The 22,619-nt window shown below is 36.0% G+C and overlaps 1 protein-coding gene across 5 annotated transcripts in view; it reads right to left on the bottom strand.

The window, feature by feature from the left end:
* The window catches only part of RPS6KA5 (ribosomal protein S6 kinase A5), a 76,992-nt gene that overhangs the window by 41,125 nt on the left and 13,248 nt on the right, over positions 1–22,619 (bottom strand). For 3 of the 5 annotated variants that reach the window (XM_027739956.2, XM_039382663.1, XM_039382662.1), the window contains exons 3-5: positions 11,839–12,057; positions 8,724–8,839; positions 7,847–7,954 (exon numbers count right to left, since the gene is read on the bottom strand). In XM_027739956.2, the coding sequence (XP_027595757.1) occupies positions 7,847–7,954; positions 8,724–8,839; positions 11,839–12,057 (443 nt within the window). Of the gene's footprint in view, positions 1–6,886; positions 6,945–7,846; positions 7,955–8,723; positions 8,840–11,838; positions 12,058–22,619 lie in introns of those variants that run through there. The other 2 variants (XM_027739959.2, XM_027739960.2) reach the window with 2 other exon arrangements.

Consider the following 22,619-nt stretch of genomic DNA (forward strand, 5'->3'; position numbering starts at 1 on the left):
GCAAGCTACTGATCAAGTGAGTCATTAGAGTTCCCTTGGTAAGTTTAATGAGAAAACCAGGACCACAGGACAAATCAAGAGAATACTGTCAAAAATGAAAATTTACTTGCAATATGTGAAGGCCACGCAGCAGAGGTGCTATTAACAACCTGACCTGCCGAATGTATTTTGCATTTCAGAAGAATCACAAGTAAAGACTGAAAAGCCTAAATTCTATGTAGAAACAGGACCTGTACCTTCAGTGAACCTTAGAGGTCATTCTGTCAGAGATGTTTACCCGAAAAATAAAAATGCACCAAGGAAAAAACCACTGTTTCCATAGAAATTACATCAGTAACATTCTTCACCATCATTTTAATTGCCCAGAACAACAATAATTACAGTCTCAGTTTAGGGAGGTATATGAAAATTGACAAAAAGTCCTCTCATTGTTCAAAGATAAGATACAGGTTTAAAATGGAAAAAAAAAATCTTGTTTCAACAAAGTTCTTGCCAAACTGACTGGTTTCTTCTTTTTACTCACTGGGGTTTTTTAGATTTCAATGATTTTCAGAGTCTTATTGGTCATAATACTCAGACATAACATTGAGTAATTAAGCTGTCCATATAGAAAGTACAGCTTCACCCCAAAAAAATCTCTCAGCTGAAGACTGTTGTTTCTGTAGCTGTAACTTCTATTCAGGACCAAAACTATGATCTCTGCAGGAGACAAACACGGAAGAACAAAGGCTAAAAAGTTTAGTGGTACACTAGTTAGACTGCCCTGTTCCACACAACAAAATCATAATGAAGACTGTACTACAAAAGCAAAGCTTTAGATTAAAGTAAGAACAGTTGCAATATGGCAGATCAAAGTTTTGAAATGTCGTCTTAAGAAAAATTTAAAAAAACGTATGTGGTCACGTGAAATCAATTAAAAATCCTGTACTGGTGGCTGTTCCTACTTGAAGAAGCCAGTTACGTCAAAATATCGTGTTGGTTACTATACCTCTTGCCACAACTAGACTAGTGACATCTACTTCCAAAATAGACATGGAACAAGGTTACTGAATTTTTCAAGCAAGAATGAGATTTGCCTGCCAGCACATGCCATCAGAAAAGGCAATTAAAAGGGAGAGTAAGAGCAGCTAAACCTCGTACTGTGTGCTAGCCAAGAAACATGTGACCTCTACCACTGTGACCCCAAAACATAACTCAATGCAAGGCCACATCTAATGTCAAGTGGAGGTTCAAGAAACCCTTTTCACAGACTTACACAACAGCTGTGTTTGCTTTCACACTGCAATGCAATTGCAATTCTGCAAGGAATTATTTAAATCAGTTCCTGATAATGGATTTGTAAAGCAAAATAACTAAGAGAAAAGAGAACAAAAGTCTCAATTCTGCAGGAAAAAAAAAATCAGAAACAGCACATTACTGTGTGGGAAGAATGCAAGCATGTACCACTGTCAACTTGGATGAACATTTTGTACTAGGTTCTTCTCAAAATTTCCAATTTTTGGAAGGCTTGTTTTCTAAGGCATTGTCTTCTGAGAAGAGAGAGGTAATAGTACCAAAAGACAAGAACAGTATACAAAGTAAAACCTGAAAAAATCATCTTTCTTCAAAAAAAAAAAAGGCAAAATTATAAGGTATGGAAGAATACTGATTCTGAGAAGAATCCTAGTAGCTGCCACTGCAAGCCTTCAAAAGTCTATTTTTTTTCAAAGGAGAATATAAAGAAAAAATATAGGAGATGTCAAATAAACATTTATAGTTTCAGAGAGCACCAGATGTAAAAGGTAGAGGTGCAGGAGTGGACAATTTTGCTCAAATGCAATCCATTTGGTTCTAATTTAATTTACATTTGGCCATGAATCTCTGGTCATGTAAGTTTTTCCCATCTGGTTGCCCAAGTTTCAATGAAGTTAGGTATTTGCAGTAACTCAAAAGAAAAAATACATCCATGAGAAAAAAAGGATTAATGATGATGGCAGCATTTGCCCTCAGAAAGTTACTTGTCTACCCCTGGAAAACAGAAACAGAATTTTTCTGAGCTGACTAGTAACATATTCTTGTAAGATCCAATAGAAGATACCAGACTATTTAACACACAAATTGGTATTTCTCTCCCAAATGGGATTTTTTTAAGTGGTATAATATAATAAGAAACCAGTATCCTTAAAGCAGTCAGTGTATGAAATCATAGAATTATAGAATCAGCTGGGTTGGAAGGGACCTCCGAGATCATCAAGTCTAACCCTTAATCCACTACCGCCGTGGTTACCAGACCATGGCACTGAGTGCCACATCCAGTCTCATCTTAAAAACCTCCAGGGACAGAGAACCCACCACCTCCCTGGGCAGCCCATTCCAAGGGCTGATTACCCTCTCTGTAAAGAATTTATTCCTAATATCTAACCTAAACCTCCCCTGGCACAGCTCAAGACCATGCCCTCTTGTCTTGCTGACAGTTGCCTGGGAGAAGAGACCGACCCCCACCTGGCTACAACCTCCTTGCAGGGAGTTGTAGAGAGTGATGAGGTCTCCCCTGAGCCTCCTCTTCTCCAGACTAAACAACCCCAGCTCCCTCAGCCTCTCCTCATAGGACTTGTGCTTGAGTCCCTTCATCAGCTTAGTTGCCCTTCTCTGGACCTGCTCCAGCACCTCAATGTCCTTCCTGAACTGAGGGGCCCAGAACTGGACACAGTACTCCAGGTGTGGCCTCACCAGCACTGAGTCCAGGGGAAGAATCACTTCCCTGGACCTGCTGGCCACACTGTTTCTGATCCAGGCCAGGATGCCATTGGCCTTCTTGGCCACCTGGGCACACTGCTGGCTCATGTTCAGCTTCCTGTCAATCCAAACTCCCAGGTCCCTTTCTGCCTGGCTGCTCTCCAGCCACTCTGCCCCCAGCCTGTACTGCTGCATGGGGTTGTTCTGTCTCGCAAAAATTTTTAATGGCACTTTAAGATTTTGGCATCAAAATATGGACAGAACGTATTGCATGTTCTAGTCTTCTCCAATATTGCTCCATGCCGGGAAAGCACAATCTTCTTTGTGATAAGCACTGAAAAGGGAAACCTTCTGGGCAAAGGCTCAAACAGTCATCTGATCATTGATGACCTGGTTTTGCAATTAAATTAGTCCAGCTCAGTGACGTGCCTTTAGAGTGTTTGGTATGTTCTTAATATTCAATTTCAGGACAGTTAAAACACTGACAGGAGTACACCAAATAAAGCAAGAAGTTTTTGCCATTGTTTCATTTCCTTTTCGAAAATTGGGGAAAAAATTACTAATTATCCAGACAGATCTACAACCCATGTTAACTTCTGCGGACTAACTTCATTATTCAGTTCACTCTTTCTTACTTTTTCCTCTTTGCAGAAATGTAAATCTACTCCTTATAACTGTGTTTATTATGTCTACATCACTGAACAATTCTTCAAAACACAAGAAGTACAGTTTATTTTACTCATCTTTGCAAGAGAATGTTCAATGTTCAGAGGATGCACTATTTAATTGCATAAACCTTATGAGTTTAATTGGACAACTATACAGGGTCTTTTAAAGTTAAATACATAGCTAATCTACCAGGTCACTTACGTGAGATGACAGTTCCTCAAGCACTAAATGAGTCAAGTTGTAGTCACTTCTCTCTGTTCTGGACTACCTTTAAACTGCATTAAGAATGTGTACAAATCTCTTCCTACTTCATCTATCAAGACCCATAGTTGACTAACCTCCACTTTATCATTCTTCCTTCAATGAAATGTCCTTTAAAATCTTTTAAAATTACATACTAATTTTGTTTCCAGAACAAAATATTCACTCCATCATCTAATAAATGAAAACAAACAACAATTCAACAGTGAAAACCATCTGAGTGTTCTAACTAAATCTGCAACTCCGATCAAGAGATTTGCAGATGAAAAAACAATAATGCATATGAACTATTCATTCTACATATCAGACAGAAGCACACAGATATCCATTCAACCAATTCAGATTTCAATTCAATCATCCCTCATACAGAATATCCACTTTTATATAATTTATTGCCAAGGCAATACTGACAACATTCAGTATTTACTATAAAATTTTTTTAAACTTCATTAAGCAAACACAAAAACTTCAAAACAAACTTAAGCTAATGCAGAAGACATGTACCAATGCAGAAGAATTGAGCACTTCATTATACTCTGGAAGAAAAAGTGTACTTTATTGGATTTAATTAACAGAAAAAATGTTAGTTATTATGCATGGCCAAATAGATTACTTCTACAGTAATTCAATGAGTGTGTTCATATTACTTTTTCTAAGACAAAGATCTCCATGTACTGAAGTATGATTTCAGTGTAGTTACAGAACTAAAAGAAAAGTGAGGGGAAAGAAATATTTTTTAAAAATTAGGTAGCATTTTAGCAATAAACATCAAAATTAAGACAAGACCTGATGACTAGGTTAAACTGACACTGACCAAATGAAAATAATTCCAGCATACAAGTAGAGTTATTAATGAGATGAAAGGATAAAAATATGCCTAAGCCACAAATCCAGAAGATAAAGATAACACACAAGAAATAAGAGGGAAAAACCCCCCAAACTAACAATTTAGGAGTTTGGAGGGGTTTTAAAGAAAAATGTATTACAAAACTCTTGAAAAAAATAGGAACACTGAAGTGATTTCACTTATGCAATGAACACAACGGTGCTGTAGAATTTTCAAGTCCTACCAATTCTCCATGTCCCCAATAGTAACTTATATTGATGTCATGTGAAAATGTATTTTACATCCCAGTTAGACAAGCACTCAACTGAGATGCATGAAAGCATAAGGATAAAATTGCCTTTTTTACTCTGAATTTCTTTACAATTCAGTTGAGAGTTAAAAATCATAGACCAGTTTTAAATTCATCACACAGTTAAGAATACAAATGCCATAAAAAGTAATACTAAAAAGATACTATTCTTTTCAATCTCAATTCCTTACATAATTACATTCTATGGTTAGCCTAGTAAAACTGTAGGTTTTCATGAGACAGTAAATAAAGAGTAAATAAACTTCTGAACACCAGAAGTAATTTCATAGTTAAATACCTTGTGATACTGACCTACCCCGTGTGAAAATTCATTTTTACTCAACTACCTTATTCTAGTCAGGTTATTTCTTCTTTTTGAATGTAAATAAAAGCATATAGTTTCATTTTAAAGATAAACAAAGCTAAAATCTATAAGACGAGTTTCAGTTTTTAGTGAAACAGTAGCAAAAAATGCTTTAAAGCTCTTAAAACTGCACTGCTTTCAGCATGAATATTTAATGCTTGCATGTTATAAGCACTTTCACATAACTGTAAAACAGAGAGGACACTTGACAATGCACTCTTCACACTCATGTTTCAGTAGCTGCATGGCAGAAATCAATAGGTTTCTGTTTTCCTACAAGTCACATGCATTTGCTTCCTTTCACTGAAACAGTGCTTAGGAAAAGCAGCTTCCCACCTCTTTGCTTTTGAATAGTCAATCTGCTCTAATTATTGTAGTCAAGAAACGGTGCACTCTTTTTATTATAAAACAACTTCTGTTAAATTCAGTACTTGCCCAAGTACCTGGAAATTTCAAACAGTCATCAGATTAAAGCAGCGATAATGAAAACATTGAACCATAATGTTTTTTAGCAAGCACCCCTAACTACAAAACCATCCAAAATTCATAAATACATGATAAAGATTCCTCTCTGATAAGAATTTTAAATGTAGTACATGCTATGATCATTTTTATACATTTTTAATAAGCTAAATATATCTTGTTTCAGAAAACAAGAGTCCAAAGAGGGGGGTTACTAGAATAAATTCCACTTGCTTAAGCACGTATTTTTAACGGCACAGTTCTTGCAAGGTGGACCAGGAAAGACATGTGAAGAAGGGGAGACAAAGGAAAGTACACTGCTCTGATTAAATTGCAAGTGCTACACTCTTATCTGACTTACACAGTTGTGTAATGTTATTTCAAAGTGCTACCCAATAAGCATGAAAACAGGTAGAAAGCTATGCAGTTATACAGCCAAATTCTACCTGCTGTAAATACATTGGTTCAAGTGTCAATTAAGTATCTTTTGTAATGAACTGTAAGTGTTCTAGCAGTAGCTGAATTATCTACAGAGAACACATGAAATGTCAATTTCTGTGTGAAAATGGGTCATTTTAATCACGTTTAGGTTCAATAGCTAAATTACAATAGCACACATGAAAAATTCAGTCAAGTGAAGACAATTTCTTAGATTTTGAAAGCAAACAACACAATTGCAGTTACTTTTTTTCCTTAAAAGAAACACTAGAAATGTTGAGCTTTTTTTGACAGGGAAGACAAATATAAAATGTGACGGAGAATAAGAGAAAAAAATATAGTTAAATGAAGAGATTTCAGAGGTATATATTGAAAACAGAATGGATTAGATTCAGAGGAACCAACATTAAATGACCAAGCAAGATTTCTTCATTTAATGACTGGAGAAAGAGGAATCCAATTCAGAGTGTGGAAAAAGCAGACAGGCATCTCTGATGCTTATCCAAGTCCTCCCCCTTCCTCGCACTGCTTGTAAATGATGTGCCAAAGGTGAACTCAGATGAGATGTATTTCTTAAAATCGACTCTTTTGAGACTTAAAGGTTCTGATTCATTATGACATTCTTAACACAGTGAAGATTTCAGCTTCATTCAACTCTGCTCCCAAGGCTAGGGAACTGCTCCTTTTCTCTCCCATCAGTGCAGTAACACCATTCTGTGTCCTTTACTTTGCCCCTTGTGCCCCACAGTTTCTCTCACAACTCTAAGCAGGTCCCACTGTCCCTAGCCACACCTTTTACTATCATTCTTTCCTGACGAAAACTGCATCTCTCTGTACTTACTCTCTTGCACTGGTGTGGCAATCTGTTGCTAATCCCTTCTCATACCAGTTGAACTTCCTCTTGGTTTCAGGCTATAATTTAAAAGGAATATACTGACATTATCTGTACTATTTCCCTGCTTCAGAAAATAAGATTTTGTATCTCTTTAAAATGGTCCCTCCCAAATCCTACCAGACTCTATTTGAAATGCAAATATCCTAGAGGGAACTACCAGCTATCTATTTTTAGAAAACCCTTCTGCTGCTTCTAACAAAGACTTTTAGATCTGCAGTCCCAGATTTCAATACCACTGGTAGCTAACGCGAAAACCAAAAAACACCCATTTTAAAATTCTCTCAGAAGTAAAATCCTGCACAATTTTGACTCTCTGAAATCTAAAAAGCATATTTGGAGATGAAACTGTACCTTACAAATAATTAACAACTAACGTCAATAGTCAGAGATCACTATGTTAGCTACTATGTACGTAATTAATAAGAGATAAGCTTTTATCCTAAAAGCTTGCAATTAAGCTTATTAGAAGTGACACAAAGACATGAGAAAGACAAGATAATAATACATTAATTATTATTAGCATAAAGAAGAGTCATAGCATACCATTTGCCTAGTCATTGCAAAGTATTAGCACAGTCAAGCATTTTTTTAGAAAGCATCTGAAAATGAAAATGTAAGTAGCTTTTTAGATTTATGTGGATCTTTCCTTTTTCATGTCAAGACCAGCTGAAGAAAGTATGAAGGCTTTTCAGGGAAAACTAGAACAAAGAAGTCTGACAGGCCTAAGACCAATGAACTGAAAGCTCAAAACCTAGTAGAACAGACTACTAGATCTTGTTCTATGATGTGCCTAGAATGGAGGTTTTCCACCCTTCTCAAATGTGTTTATGATTTCAACAAGATAAAAATCTGACTTTGTGATCTTGCTCAATTCTGTCCACACTTACTGGAGAGTCATATACTCACCTCATCAGTAAGAAACTCCTTACTCAGACCGAAGTCTGTCAGCACCACATGGCCATCAGAATCGAGGAGAATATTCTCAAGTTTTATATCCCGATATATAATCCCCAACTGCAAACAGAATATAAGAAGAAGTATTTCCAAATAGTGTAACCACATCAAGGACACATCACTGAATGCATTTAAATATGAAGTGACCAAAATTTCCATTATTAAGATAATCTGATACATGAAAGTTGCACCTCAAAAAGGACAATTTTTAAATGTCTTTGAAGAAGTAACTTTAAAATTACTTGAAAATTATCAGAAATTACACTTGTGTTAATGTCTTAAATTTTAAGGGGCATACTACATCTCCCTTGAAACTTGCTGTTGAGTGCACAACTCAGTTCAGCGTTCACTAAAAATGAAAATGGACGCTATGTTTTAGACATAGACCATACATACATGCTTTGTAATAGTCTACAAATCTACTTACTACCTCTGAAAATTGTAATAATTTTCATGTCTACAATTGTGCTAGAACTCTATCACTCAATTGTGTTGCAACAAGGACAACTGAGCAACACTACAACCCAGAACTTGTTCACGTTCACTACAAATTAGTTTTACGGACACAGGATTACTAAAAATTAACCATCATTTGTCAATAAGACTACTCTTCACAATGCAGACAAAAATTTGTAGCCTTAATCTGGTGCACAAGAAGAGATACTTCACAGGGAATTATTTCTAATTATACAACTAATGTCCCAATAGTAAAGTTGCTCTGAACTTAAAACAATCAAAAACAATAGTTGTCCTTACTAACTTTATATGATGCAAAAAGAATATACAGCTGTAGGTCCTCAAAATCAGCACTAGGACAAAGTTACCTTACCTTGTGGAGATGTTCAAGTGCCAAAACGATTTCCCCAATGTAAATTTGCACCTCACTTTCTGAGAATCTCTCTCTGTGTGAAAGATGAGTAAACAATTCTCCTCCATTTATATAGTCTAAAAAGTAGAAAAAACAACCTTAGAATTTCACTTTCTGACAATTTAATTTTCTTATTGGAATAGTGTGAGGTACTTTGTAAGCTATTTAGTAACACGTTCTGCTATCAGATGCTTTTACTTTATTCTAATTCACTAATATTTCATCATGTTGTACAGTACTCAATTTCCTTCTTAGAGGACTGAGGGAAGAACAAGACCCACTTTTAAATAAGCAGCAAAACAAAATAAGCCTCAAATATTCATAAATTATAAAGATGGCATTTTTTGCAAAATCAGTCTTTCTGTTATTTAGGAATATGAAAAGGAAGGAGTACAAATGATACCTACACAGTATCTGTAGACTTATGAAATACTCTTGTGAGCAACAAGACAGACTGACATAAAGGCAATTCAGAAAACAGGTATTAGGTGAAATAATCAACTGTGGACAGTTACAAAATTTTCCCTTCACAAGAGAAATTAAGATGGCAAAAATTACTGGAGGAGATTATTTCCACATACACTCCCTCATGGAAACTACTTTCATTCTTTGCAGGCTATGACACAAGGTTTTCCCACAGTAAGGGAGAGGGGGGAAAAAGGTAACTATTACAACAGAGCTCCACTGCACCACAAACACATTTTAGATGAAGAGTTGTTTATGCTAGCAGTGTACATTACAGCCATTAATTTGCAACCTCACAGCCCCCATTATTGTATTTGAGGTCTACATGTACAGAGCAGGGAACACACTCCACATCATCTTACACAATATTTTCTTCAAAATTGTTTCTCTAGATTTATTGGTATAAGACCTAAATGCATTGGGATTTATCTTATCCATCTTATAAGACCTAAATCCTTTGGACCCTAAAAGGATCCAATCCTATTGCAAGTTAATAGTTTGAAGGAGAAAGCATGTATATATAAATCACAGACATTCTGATCTCTCAAATAGACAACTGGAGAACTAAAAGGTGGAGAGAAGGAACATTAGTTGAATCAAACAATGTAAGGAAAAGTATTTATCTATATCAGTAAGCATATGAGAAAGATTTAATGAAATACAAATAACCTACATTTTACAATTGCTTCCTTCTTCTAAAAAACTTCAGCACATAGAAAAAGATAACAGAAACAAATTTTTTAAGTATTTCTAGCTGGAACCGCTAACTTAGTATAAGGTAAGCATTGAATTCCCAGGCACTGTCCTAAGGACTGTGACAGATCCAAACCAACACTGCCACAGGAATGGCACAACAAGCTTAATTCTATGCAGGTTGTAACATTAACCACAGCCCAGTGAAACAATCAGCCTTCATGTTCTTGGTGCTAGATCAAATGCATGGCTGACATAGTGGAAAAAAAATTACCAGTTAGTTCAATATAAACTCCATTTGACAATACAGATTATTTAGCTTTTTTTTAAGTATTAGTAGGTTAACCTTGCATGACAAGCTTTGTATAGGATTGGTGGCATTCACATGGACACAACACTTAGTTCTTTCAATATAGCTTAAAGCCAATGTAAAAACTGGAATCAACTCCAAACCCTGCATTCTGGAAATCTGGCAGCAGTGCAGCTGCACGTCTGTACTTGATTCAGTCTATTCATACAGCTATGTATTCTGACAGCATGAAGAACTGTACTAAAGACTGCACTGAGGCTCCAATTCTAAAAACTCTTGAAGCTAAAAGGGCATGTTCTGACACACCAAGTTCAGCCAGGTACAAAAGAAAGACAGACACTGGTTTCCCCCAAAATTCAGAAGCCTCGGAAACACATACATTTCAAAACTAAACTGAAGTGATTTACAAAGACTTACATAATGAGACATGAAAAACTTGTAACAAACAATTTATTTCCCTCAGGAGGGTATACGAAGCCCAGTTGAATTACAAAGTAGCTTTACATCATGTTAGGTAGAAAAAATTTACACTTTAGAAAAAGTAATTAAAAGAAAGTTTTAAACTCTAATTATTCCCATTTTCTCCTAAAAAAGAAGGAATAAAGGACCTTTCTGGCCCCAATGGATATGTTGAGAATGCATATAGAACTTAGGGAAAAAAACAAAACAGAAGGCTGTAATTATACATTAGCTATAAATTTCTTGTGTCAAACATCACCTTAACATTGTATTATGGTGGACACATGCCCAGTTTGCACTATCTGCTATGTAACGTTCTTCAGAACTACTGAGCTTGCTCCTCTCTGACTCTTACAAGAATATAATATCAAGCTTTTAATTTTCCTTCATATAAGAGGCTTTTATGGCCTTCTAATTATCCTTGTCAACTAAATTTCTCCATTACTATGTATTTATTTTTAGGTAAATACATCCATCTCAGGTTTGAGGTTGGGGTGGTTTTTATTTTTTTTGTTTCCTCCTTTTTTTAATATTTCAAATAGGATCTGTATTCTATACAAAAGTATCTTCACTTAAAGAATGGTACTAAAATATTTATAATAAATATCCACATTCTGTCGCATTTAATCTCTCAAATTTTCCTAAGTTATTAGCATTAAATTATAAACACTAAATTTGCTGCTGATTTGAAAGGTAGAAATATTTTTAATTTTGGAGTGGTACCAAACCTTATGAACAAGCTCTATTTGCAGCACAGAAATGTGTGATTTTAGATTATCTCTTAATACCCAAAAATTGATACATGCAAGGTACCTCAATACTCAAAAGACCAAATTATTTCATAACAAAAGTTTTGGAATCAAATGCTTCCAGGTCATTGATGAATATACATATACATTTTTTGCTGCATGTTAGTCACAGACATCACTAACCCTGCCAGTCAGAGTAGCACACTGAAGTTCAAACAGGAAACCCACAAATACAGACACTGTTGAAGATGAACAGTATTTTCCTTCCTATGCTCTCTCATGCAACCTCCAAACATACTGTACTTAAGGCCACACGAAAAAAAACTACAAAACATTGAGATAAAAGGGCTTTTTCTTTTTTTTAATTAACATAAGACTTAAAACGCATAACACTACTCACCTAAAATGAGATGAAGCTTTGTATCTGTCTGGAAGGCATAATGTAATGTGACTAAAAATGGTGATTGCCTAATGTGCTCCAAGACTTGTCGTTCTGTCCTTGTGTGCTCCGTTGTTTTGGCTTTTTGAACTATTGTTGCTTTCTTCAGTACTTTCATGGCATACAGTTTTCCAGCATCATGGCCGCTTACTTTCCTCACTAGGAACACTTTTCCATAGGCTTAAAAAGTGGGGAGAAAAACAAAAAACAAACCAAAGACACAAAAAACACAAGTTACCTATTGTACTACAGTTCTAGTTGATACTATTATTATTTTCAATTACTCATTGTTATGGCAAGCAGTAATCATTCAGGCTAAAATCTTCTAGAACACTTTTTCTGTTTCAGATTGAACTTTTCTGAGCAAAATTCAACCAAGTGAGTTTCGCAACTGAACACTGCAAGACTAGGAAAACAACCAGTTTCAGTATTTAGAAACAATTTTAAGAGCTGAGGATTTCTTCCTTTGTAATAACCTAAAATTCCTATATCTAGATTTCAGCAAGAGCAAGAGAGATGCTATTTTTTTGTCCTCAAAATAGCCTGCCTATATTTGCACAACTTACATACTTTCATTATTGGTTTTATAGCACTGAAGTTCCAAAAATCCATAGAAAAACCAATTAATTCTTCCCATCAGTATTTAGTACATAGAAACTTTCTGAGGCTCCCATACTGGACTTAAACGAGAATAAGCTAGAGGAATTCTCAAAAATAAAGTTTTCTGAATACACACAGTAAAAGTAGTCTTCCCAGAGTTTTAAATACGCTCCACACTGAAATAATAAGTGGCAAACACGGACATCCTTTACTTTTTTTTTTTATTAAAAAGGACTCCTGGGAACTCCACATGAGTCAATACGATACCTCTACTGGAAAAACCTGTAGAAATAGTCAAGGTTAGAATTAGTGTGCAGTCACAAAGCCATGATCTCACTGCAATTACAGCGATATGGTGTGACAGCTTGCATGACTGGAATACTGTCACGGATGGTTATACACTTTTTAGGAAAGAGGCCAGCAAGGCAAGGTGGTGGAGTTGCTCTTTACATGAGACAGCAACTGGAATGTATTGAGCTCTGCCTAGGGGTAGATGAAGGAGGAGCCAAGAGCTTATGGGTAAGAATTAAGGGATAAGCTAACATGGGTGACACTCTTATGGGTGTCTACTGCGGGCCACCTGATCAGGAAGAGGAAGTAGATGAGGCCTTCTACAGACAGCTGGAAGTAGATCACATGATCAGAGACCCATGGTTCTCAGAACCACCCCAGCAGCCGCTGGAAAGAAAGCACAGCTTGGCACACAGGAGCCCAGAAGGTTCTTGCAGAGCGCTCATGATAACTTTCACGTGAGGTGGGGAAGCCCACAAGAAGAGATGTGCTGCTGGACCTTGTACTAACAAACACAGAAGGACAGGATGGGGATGTGAAGACTGGGGGCAGCCTTGGCTGCAGTGACCAAGATGAGATGGTGGAGTTCAGAATCCTGCATGAAGGAAGTAGGGCAATAAGTAGGATTACAGCCCTGGACTTCAGGAAAACTAACTCTGGCTGCTTCAAGGGTCTACTTAGAGTACTCTCATAGGTTAGGTCTCTAGGTGGTAGAGCAGGTCCAAGAGAGCTGGTTAATATTTGAGTATTACTTCCTCCAAGCTTATGATCAGGGCATCCCTATGAATAAGAAATGAAGTAATAGGGGCTGAAGATCTGCATGGATGGGCAAGGCACTTCTGGCAAAACCTGAACAGAAGAAGGAAGTTTACAGCATAAGGAAAAAGGGAAAGGACACTTAGGAGGAATATAGGACTATTGTCAGAGTATGGTAGAGATGCGTCAAGGGAAGCTAAGGTCCACTTGGAATTAAATCTGTCAAGGGATATCAAGGACAACCAGAAGGGTTTCTTCAAGGACATCAGTAGCAAAAGGAAGACTTGGGAAAATGTGGGCCCACTGCTGAATGAAGTAGGTGCCCTGGTGACAAAGGGTACAGAGTTACTGAACTTGCTTCTTACTGCTAAAGCTAGCCCTCAGAAATCCCAGACCCTGGGGGCTTTTTCTTGGTCAAGGATAGGGTTAGAAATCATTTAGGCAAACCTGACACCCACAAATTCACGAGCCCTGAAGCTATGCATCCACAAGTGCTGAGGCAGTTAGCAGATGTTACTGCTAGGCCACTCTCACTAATCTTTGAAAGGCCACGAAGAACAGGAAAGATTCCTGAGGACTGAAGAAAAGCCAGTATCACTCCAATCTTCAAAAAGGGCAAGAAAGAAGACTCAGAAAAACATAGGCAATTCAGCCTCACCGTCATCCATGGAAGGGTGATGGAACAACTCATCCTGGACCAGCTGGGAAGATGGAGGGGCAGTAGTGCATGTTCTCTACCTTGATTTCAGCATGGCTTTTGACACCAGCTCCCATAAAATTCTCATATGTAAGCTCAGCAAGTGTGGGTTAGGTGAGTAAACAGTGAGGTGGATTGAGATCTGGCTGAATGGCAAAGGTCAGAGGGCTGTGATCAGTGGCACAGAGTTCTAGCCCAGAGAAGACAGAGGGGATCTTATCAGTGCATACAAATAAATATATTAAGGATGGGTCTCAAGAGGATGGGGCCAGACTTTTTTCGATAGTGCCCAGGAACAGGATAAGGGGCAACATGCACAAACTAAAAATATGAAATTCCACATGAATATGAGGCAAATCTTCTTTACTTTGAGGGTGACAACAACACTGGAAGAGGCTCCCCAGAGAGGTTGTGGAGCCTCCATCTCTGGAGATATTCAAAACCCACTTGCATACAATCCTGTGCAACATATCCTAGGTTAATCTCCTTTAGCAGGGATTGGACTAGGTGGCCTCCAGTGCTTCCTTCCAATCCCAACCATTCTGTGTTTCTGTAGTAGATACACAAACAGGATGTTTATATCCTTCACTATGTGAAAGAACGAGTGTTACTTTTGTAGATGTAAATAATTATAATTGCTCAAAGGGATCAGGAGGAAGGAACAGTGATGTGGTTGACCTATTTAGATCAAGGTACTTAAGTTCTCTTGCAAAAAGGTCTTAAAAACACTAAACGGTCGTGGGTGCAAAGACTAGGGGTCCTCTTATAAATTAACAGCTATGTTAGTAGACAAAAAGCTAAAAGAGTAAAAATAAATATTCAGCTTTTTCAGAGAAAGCAGGTCACCACAAAAATTCATCCTGCCTGATTCAGTCATAGATAAACAGCGATGAAGACGATTTTCTTGGTTTAGTAAATTATCCACTGCAACAGAAATTGAAGCTTACTGCTGAAAACTCTACCACAGTATCAAAATAGTAGCTGAAAAAATAAAATGGTAGATAAAATTTCAAACAGGTAGATGTGAATTCACATATCATAATAACATATAGTGTTGAAACTGAGAAGAAAAAAAATAACTGGAGTTACCAGAGATAACCCTATGAGAAAACACCAGTAGTAATCAAAAAAAACAAACAGAATGTTAGAACTTCAAGGAAAGTACTGAAGAAATGACACAAGTGTACCATCCCCCAAACCTTCAACACAAACCCAGAAATCCTTTATGCTGTGGTACAAAATCTTTGTGTGCTTATATCTTGAACGACGCACACTATTTTGGTCTCTTCTGTCCCCAGCTCCCCTCCTCCCATTAGAAAAAATTAAATATAAAACTTAGAAAAATAAAGGAAAGGGTAAGAGAATTCCTCTAATTATAAACGGAAGTAAACATATTTCCACTCTTTATTTAGCCTGAAAAAGTAGAGTACTTAAGAAGATTATATAGAGTTTAGAGAAAAAGAAAATTATATGAAGGTAAGTAAAGACCAAATTTTCATTATTTCTAGGAATAAAATAATTAAGGCAACAAATTAAATCATTAGGTATCAACATTAAGTACATAAAATAAATATGTAGTTAAGCTGTCGAACTACTGCTACATAATACCACAGATGTCAAAAATGTAGATGAATTCAAAAAGACTATATAAGTCCCTGAGGGAAAGGAAAGCATGGCAAGTGTTGCTAAACACCGAAGAGCTCTCTGGCTCAGGCAGACCCCAAACTGCAGGCTGCTACAAGTTCACTAGGAAATCATCATTGCATGCCTCTCTTAAGCCACTACGAGACGGAAAACTGAACCAGCTGGGTGCTTTGTCCAACCCTTATAACTACCTTCACATTACTTTCTCAAAAGGAATGCTTAAGTATCTCTAACCTGAAAATACACTAGGCCAGAGTATACTGTCCTGATGTGAGATATTGATATTTAGTTGGTCTTTAAAAATGCTGTAGCATATACTATGCTTCCAGTAAGCAAACACATGTAACTCCAGATTATTTTCTGGATTTTTTTCCAGACAGGTAGAGTTCTTTTAAACTATCCAATGACTTGTGGGCTTTTTTCTACAACCAAGTTCTACTTCATTCAGTATACAAGAAGTGATACTGCTCATATACTGAACAATTCTTTTTAAGAAGTTCTTTACCTGACTCATCACACCCCAAGGAATCATGCTTGGCTTCTTTACAGAACTCATTATCTGCAATAAGAGCTTTCATAAAATAAGTTTTCACAACATATCTCTCAAGAATGGCAAACAGACTCAGAATAGGTGAGTGTAAACATCTTTCTATTTTGGGAGACAAAGGTGAGATACACAGGACAATTTCAAGATTCTCAGTATTGTATTGCATCAAGAAATGGATAAACAGATGTAAAAAGATTGTTTTAGTAAAATAGGCACGGGCCACAAATCCTGTCATGATGGACAGGCACAGGTGATCTGAATCAAGGTTGCACAGACCATAATATTGTAACCATAGTAATACTGTTATGCATATGCACAATGTTATTTTCCAATACTGGATATTAACTTATTTTTAGCACCTGAAAAACAGATCCCTACCACTGAAATGACTGTTTTAAAGAAACTGCTCCCAAAAGTAATATTGACATCTTTATAAGGAGTTACTTCTCAAAAAATGTAGATAACTCTTCTGCATTTACTAATGTAACAAAAATAGTGCAGACAATGGTCTTATCTTGCATTTCCCAACTGCTTAAGAAGCAGCCCTAGTTTTCACCAGTTTTCAGCTGAAGCTTGAAACTGAACTTCCTTGTTGCCTCTCTGAAAAGCCCAATCTAGAGCATTAAATACAAGGAAACAGCAGTTTTATCAGAAATGTTGGAGAACATTACATTAAGCTAAACTAAAATTTTAAAAAAGCCTCATGATTTTAGCACTTGGCTACCAGTATCTTGAATCACACTTTATAAAACCATGCAAAATCACGTCTTAAGAGACAGAATGCAGCATGTACTACAGCTTTACACATAGCATAGGAGAAAATTATCTCATTAATGTAAGAGCTGAAAGGAAATCTCTAGAAACAATACTATTGTTATCATAAAAGAATTTGCAACATAGAGCTTTACCACGGTACAAATTGTTTCTTCAGAAATCTGAAAAGAACTGACAGTGTGATGAGGATTCTCAGCATTTTTGATGAGAATAAATCTTAAGTAGCACTATTTTAATCAAATGACTCATGATATATTCAACACCAGAATCTCTGATATCACCACAAGAAATCTACTTAAAAGACAACACTGCAAAAGCAATTCATTTGAGTGGCAGCAAGGAGAGAGCACATAAGCTAATTGCAATACCCTTACCTAGTAACTGTATTTCTGAAAAGCTTTTTTAATTTCTCAAAGAGAGACATTTTAATGTTCATTCTTATAAAATCTCATGCACATCTCATCTACTGCCAAGGCAGAAATATTTAGCCAGCAATATATCCCCCATAATCAATTGCACAGTCACCAAATATTCATGCCCCAAATTCATTAAAAATATATTAAATGGTAGAAAAGACTATATAATACACAGACAAACACAAACTATGTTACACTGACCTTGTAGTTTATTAAGAGAAATAAAATAAAAATTTAAAGAAAAGAGTAATTATTAGTTGCAGATTTATATGGAAATCAGCCTTTAAGATGATTAAGAGATTTCATAACAGCAATTTATACCCAATTTCCACTCAATTTGTGAGACAGAAAAATATAGTTGGGTGCTAAAACTTTCTTTTCACTACTGCCTTTTTAATGAATACAAATTCATAGTAATATATCATAAGTATATATAAAAGTTTATAAGTATATATAAGTATAGATAAAAGTTTACTTAGATATAAGTATTTATATAAGTACACATATACATAGTAATATATCATATCATCATTATAAGCATATCACCATCCTAAGTAACAATTCAGCGGGTCATTAGAATATTCTAAAATACACACTTGCTGAAGGACAATGAATTAAAAGTATAAAATATTCTCTGGTTCTTTGTTCTTTCTGTATAAATGAAAGCACATTAAGCCACTGCAGCACGCCAGCTAATTCTTGCAGAGAAAAAGGCACGCAATTCTTATTGTTTATAGCACATAGGATGGTTTCTGTGGACTTCTAAATCCATCAAAACTTACATTTGTATACAGATAGTTTTTTAAATCAATCTTTTCAACTGTTAGCATACACTACACCTCATTCTTAAATTACTTTTTTACTGTCAGTGTAAAAGTAACCATGAGACAATAATGGAAAAGGCTCAGAGGTACAAAATAAATTTCTTTGTATTCCTGCATGATATATACCTAATGACCTCTTTTCTCTCTACTTTAGATTTAATCGTCCTAAGGAATTTGGAGGAAGAACTCTCACTGTGCAGGTATCTGTCTGTATGAATTAAAATTTGGGAGGTGGCAAAGTTAGAAAGGCATATAGTTCTAGCACATAAAAATGGGGGAGAAAGCCAAGCAAAAACCTTAAAAAATATCAAAAAATGGCATTCTGAACAAGTATTTCCAAATTTTACTGTCTATGACGAAACTGTCAAAAACAAAGCCAGTGATGATTAATAAGAAAGGCAAAAAGTGACGGGAGAGTGTAAGTTGCATCTTAAAATATACTTTATATCAGCATTTTGCTTTTGTTCCTGTTTTGTTTTGCCTTTTTTAAAAAGTGTTATTACAGTAAACAGGTCTAGCAGGCAATACATGCCTAACTTTTTTTTCTTTTTTAAAGCAAGTAAGTTTTCAGAAAGCAGCTCACATATGCAAGGCAATCTACCACTGGATAAGCATGACATTAATTTTTAAGTATTACAAAAATTAAGGTAAATAATTTTCTTCAAAAATTGTTTTAAAGGTAACTGCATACTGCTGAAGTTTGATGAAGCCAGAACAATTAACCAAGAGCTGCCTGGATCATATTTTTACTTTCGTCTTCCCTTCTTAAATGTAGGATTGTGATTGCTATTCTCTCCAGTTATACTGAACCACTTCTGCCATTATTTCCAGCAGGAATCTTTGCTACTATCTCCAATTTAATGTCCAGATTCTTTCAGAGTTCTCTGATGGGTGAATAAGACAAATCTGTCCAGGTTCTTTGATTGAACACAGTTCCCTCTTTTCAGTCTGTTCTTCATACAGAAAAATCATTTCCTATTTCCAAGGCCTGTCTCCAATTAGCCATCCCACCTACCGCTCAGGATACATTCTAGTTGTCCTCAGAAGCAAGTGAAGTAAAATATTTAATTGGAGTCTGGAATTATTTTTAATCACTCACTAATTTTGGCTTACACTCCTGAGCACAGTATCCACACTTCTTTATTTCTCCTTCTTTTATGAGAGAATATTTTATATTTTCTTCAATATGATTTGAAAGAACTAACTTCCATTTTATAGTCTTAACTTTATCAGAATACTTTCTAACCTCTTAGATGAAACTTCATTCTGTGTTCTTGTATAACAAGATTTTTGAGATGGCTACTTAAATCTGACATTCATCCCACTAATTTTGTTCCCTTCATAGCAATAAATCCTTCAGATTCTAAGCAACTTCCACATGTAAGGATAATATTCTTCCCATGTAAACACTTGAATCAAAAAAATCATGAATAAAACATTCTCTTTTATATGTGCTAGTTAGATTCTTGTTTCTCATTATTTTTTGTCTCCATGAGTGGACTGTAGTTCAAGAGGTAGACCGGATTATTAGTGAACATGCTCAGGAATCACTTGTATTGTCTCTTAAGCACAGTTGAAAGAGTGAATGAAAGTGCCATTTATTAAAGTTGAGTAGAAAAAAAGGAATAATCTATCCACAGAAAAATGCGTGGCCCAGAATGTACTCTGACAGTGTTTTGTTATTTTAAAAACATATTTACAAAGAATGAAGCAAATACGCCAAGTGGGTGTGCATAAATCAACACAGCCACCTTCTCCTGTTGTTCCCTTCCTGCTTTGGGAAGCAATTAAATTGATGAAAAGCAACCTTCTTCTACAGAATAGACACTGGTTTTCTACATCCCACGGAGACAAGCTTTAACTAGATAGAAGGGACAAGATGGAAACATGAATTCAGTGGACAGGAAATCTGAAAATTCCATATTTGCAAGGCTATACAGTAACAGAAGGAGAAGAGGACTTAAATGAAAACAAAAACAGACTGCAATTGCAAAAAGTATATACTGAGTAGAACACAGGCAAGTCAGAGAAGTCAAGCAAGTAATAACAAGCTCCCAGAGCAACAAGTACATTATTAACAGCTTTATTAAGAGTGGCATACTGTCATGTATTTTGTTTTACTGATGTAAAGTGTTACTGATTTCTTCAAGTTTATTTATTAATATCCCTTTAATGCAATTAAAAGGATACAACTCAGACTTCTGCTTTTTTGTCTTTTCTGCAAAACTCAGGTCAAAAGACGAAAGTGTATACTGTGATACTATTTTAATACCAAAAATCAAAATATAACAACATGCCTCCAATTGAGAGTGTATAAGAAGAAATCAGATAAAAAGAAATGTAAGAAATCAATTCGAATTAAAGAAAAAGTAAGTATGAAATTATGCTAAGATATGGCATGTAAAAAATGTTATAACAAAAAATTTTCCACAGGAGAAACCTCCTTTCCACAGGAGAAACCTCAGCACACATGGAAACTATTTTTAATAATCTTAAATATTTTTATTCTTAAAACATAAATCTTAAAAATGAAGTTTTAAATAAACTTTCACTGCTGTTACCTGAAGAGAACCACCACCAAGTCTATAAGAAACTACCACAATTACATATACTTAAACAAAGTATCATTGAATTTAACATGATTTGCATATCTTCTTTGGTTATTCCAGTTGCTTCATAGCAGACTATACTTAAAAATATTGCAATTAGTTTAAGTAGCATGTACAGTCATCACTTAATGTAACTGTGAGGTTTCAATGTGTTCTGCCTTGCGTTACTGTAGGTTGATTATCAGTTTGAAAACACTGCATGCTGCAAAACTCCACAGTGAAGCATTTTAAAACAGCATCACAGTTTTATTTAGTATTAGCTATACTACAGTACTATCAGCAACACCCAAAACCTCAGATCAGGACAAAGTTTTCACCGCCAGAGTAAAGATAACTCTTGTCTCTTTGCTTATAGCAAAACCCAGAATGTTTCTCAAGTTAGAAAATTAAACATCCTCAGCAAGAACATCTTAGGAAGGTTGCAGAATCTCTGCTACTGGAGGCTTTCAAGAATGAATCCCCATCAGGGATGAGGCAGGTGCAGTTGACTGTGACTTGGGCCAACCAGTTAAGGGTCCTGCTTTCAGCTATGCCATGTTCCTGCAAACACTGACGACTGGTAGATGGTCACTCCCCCAAAAGCAAAAAGAACTAGGTCCATTCTGATCAGGTCACTGGCATTTAATGCTGTCCAATAATTAGCATGCAGCAACCTCTGACACATGTAGCGCACAAGTCTCAGTTGTGATAGGCTTGAGACTGAACAAAGCTTCTTGACTGCCCTGATGGTCTAGATTTCTGAAGCAAGAACCTCAGGTTATGGTTAAAATTGCATTGTAAAAAAGTGGGGGGAAAAAAAACAACCAAAAACCAAAACAACCAAAAAACCATCAAATACCATAAAACTACTCTTCCTACAAATGCCATTCCAGAATACCCAAGGAGTCCTAAAGTTTGCAGGAGTCTTTTAGTAGACTTCAAACTATTTCAAGAACTAAGACAGAAGATGTTTCTGGAGCAACAAGACTACTAGAGCAGGATGAAGTCAGACAGGCATGCTTTGTCAGCTTTTTCTTTTTTTACTTCACACATACACACACTGTCAATTCCATTATGTAGCCATTGAAGTAGACTTTTCTGAAAGGGATCACCCAAAAATTATACTGTTAACCTGAGAGAATAGGATAGCTTTGCACTGTGAGCCTATGGATTACCTGCTATGGTTAAGAGCATCCCAGGCTAAGAGAAATTTGACCAATCTGTTCATGAAGAAGAGAGGGCATGGAAACTAGCAATGAACGATAGACAATAGTTCAACAGCAGCAAAAGGGTATTTCAGAGGTTTTGCCTAAAGACAGTAGGTCAGGCTACTAGTCTGAAGTTGAAGACTGACACTTAGAAACCACCAAAACTTACTTTGTATCCCAAATGCAATAGTTGTAATATTAGGGTGATCTCAGACTAATGGTAGAGGTAACAAAAAAAGACAATATTGTGGTATGGGACAAGTTTTCATATACACACACACGTATAAATACAAATTCAGCCAATGTTTCCATCAGCAGAAGAGAAAGACATTTTCACATAAATGCATAATGATTTATAATTTCATTTTTGTCAACTCCACTCAGAAAAACATAGTTG

Source organism: Pipra filicauda, unplaced genomic scaffold (assembly GCF_003945595.2).
Source record: "Pipra filicauda isolate LSUMZ 115617 unplaced genomic scaffold, ASM394559v2 scaffold27_size4233163_pilon, whole genome shotgun sequence".
In the NCBI taxonomy this organism is placed as follows: Eukaryota; Metazoa; Chordata; class Aves; order Passeriformes; family Pipridae; genus Pipra; species Pipra filicauda.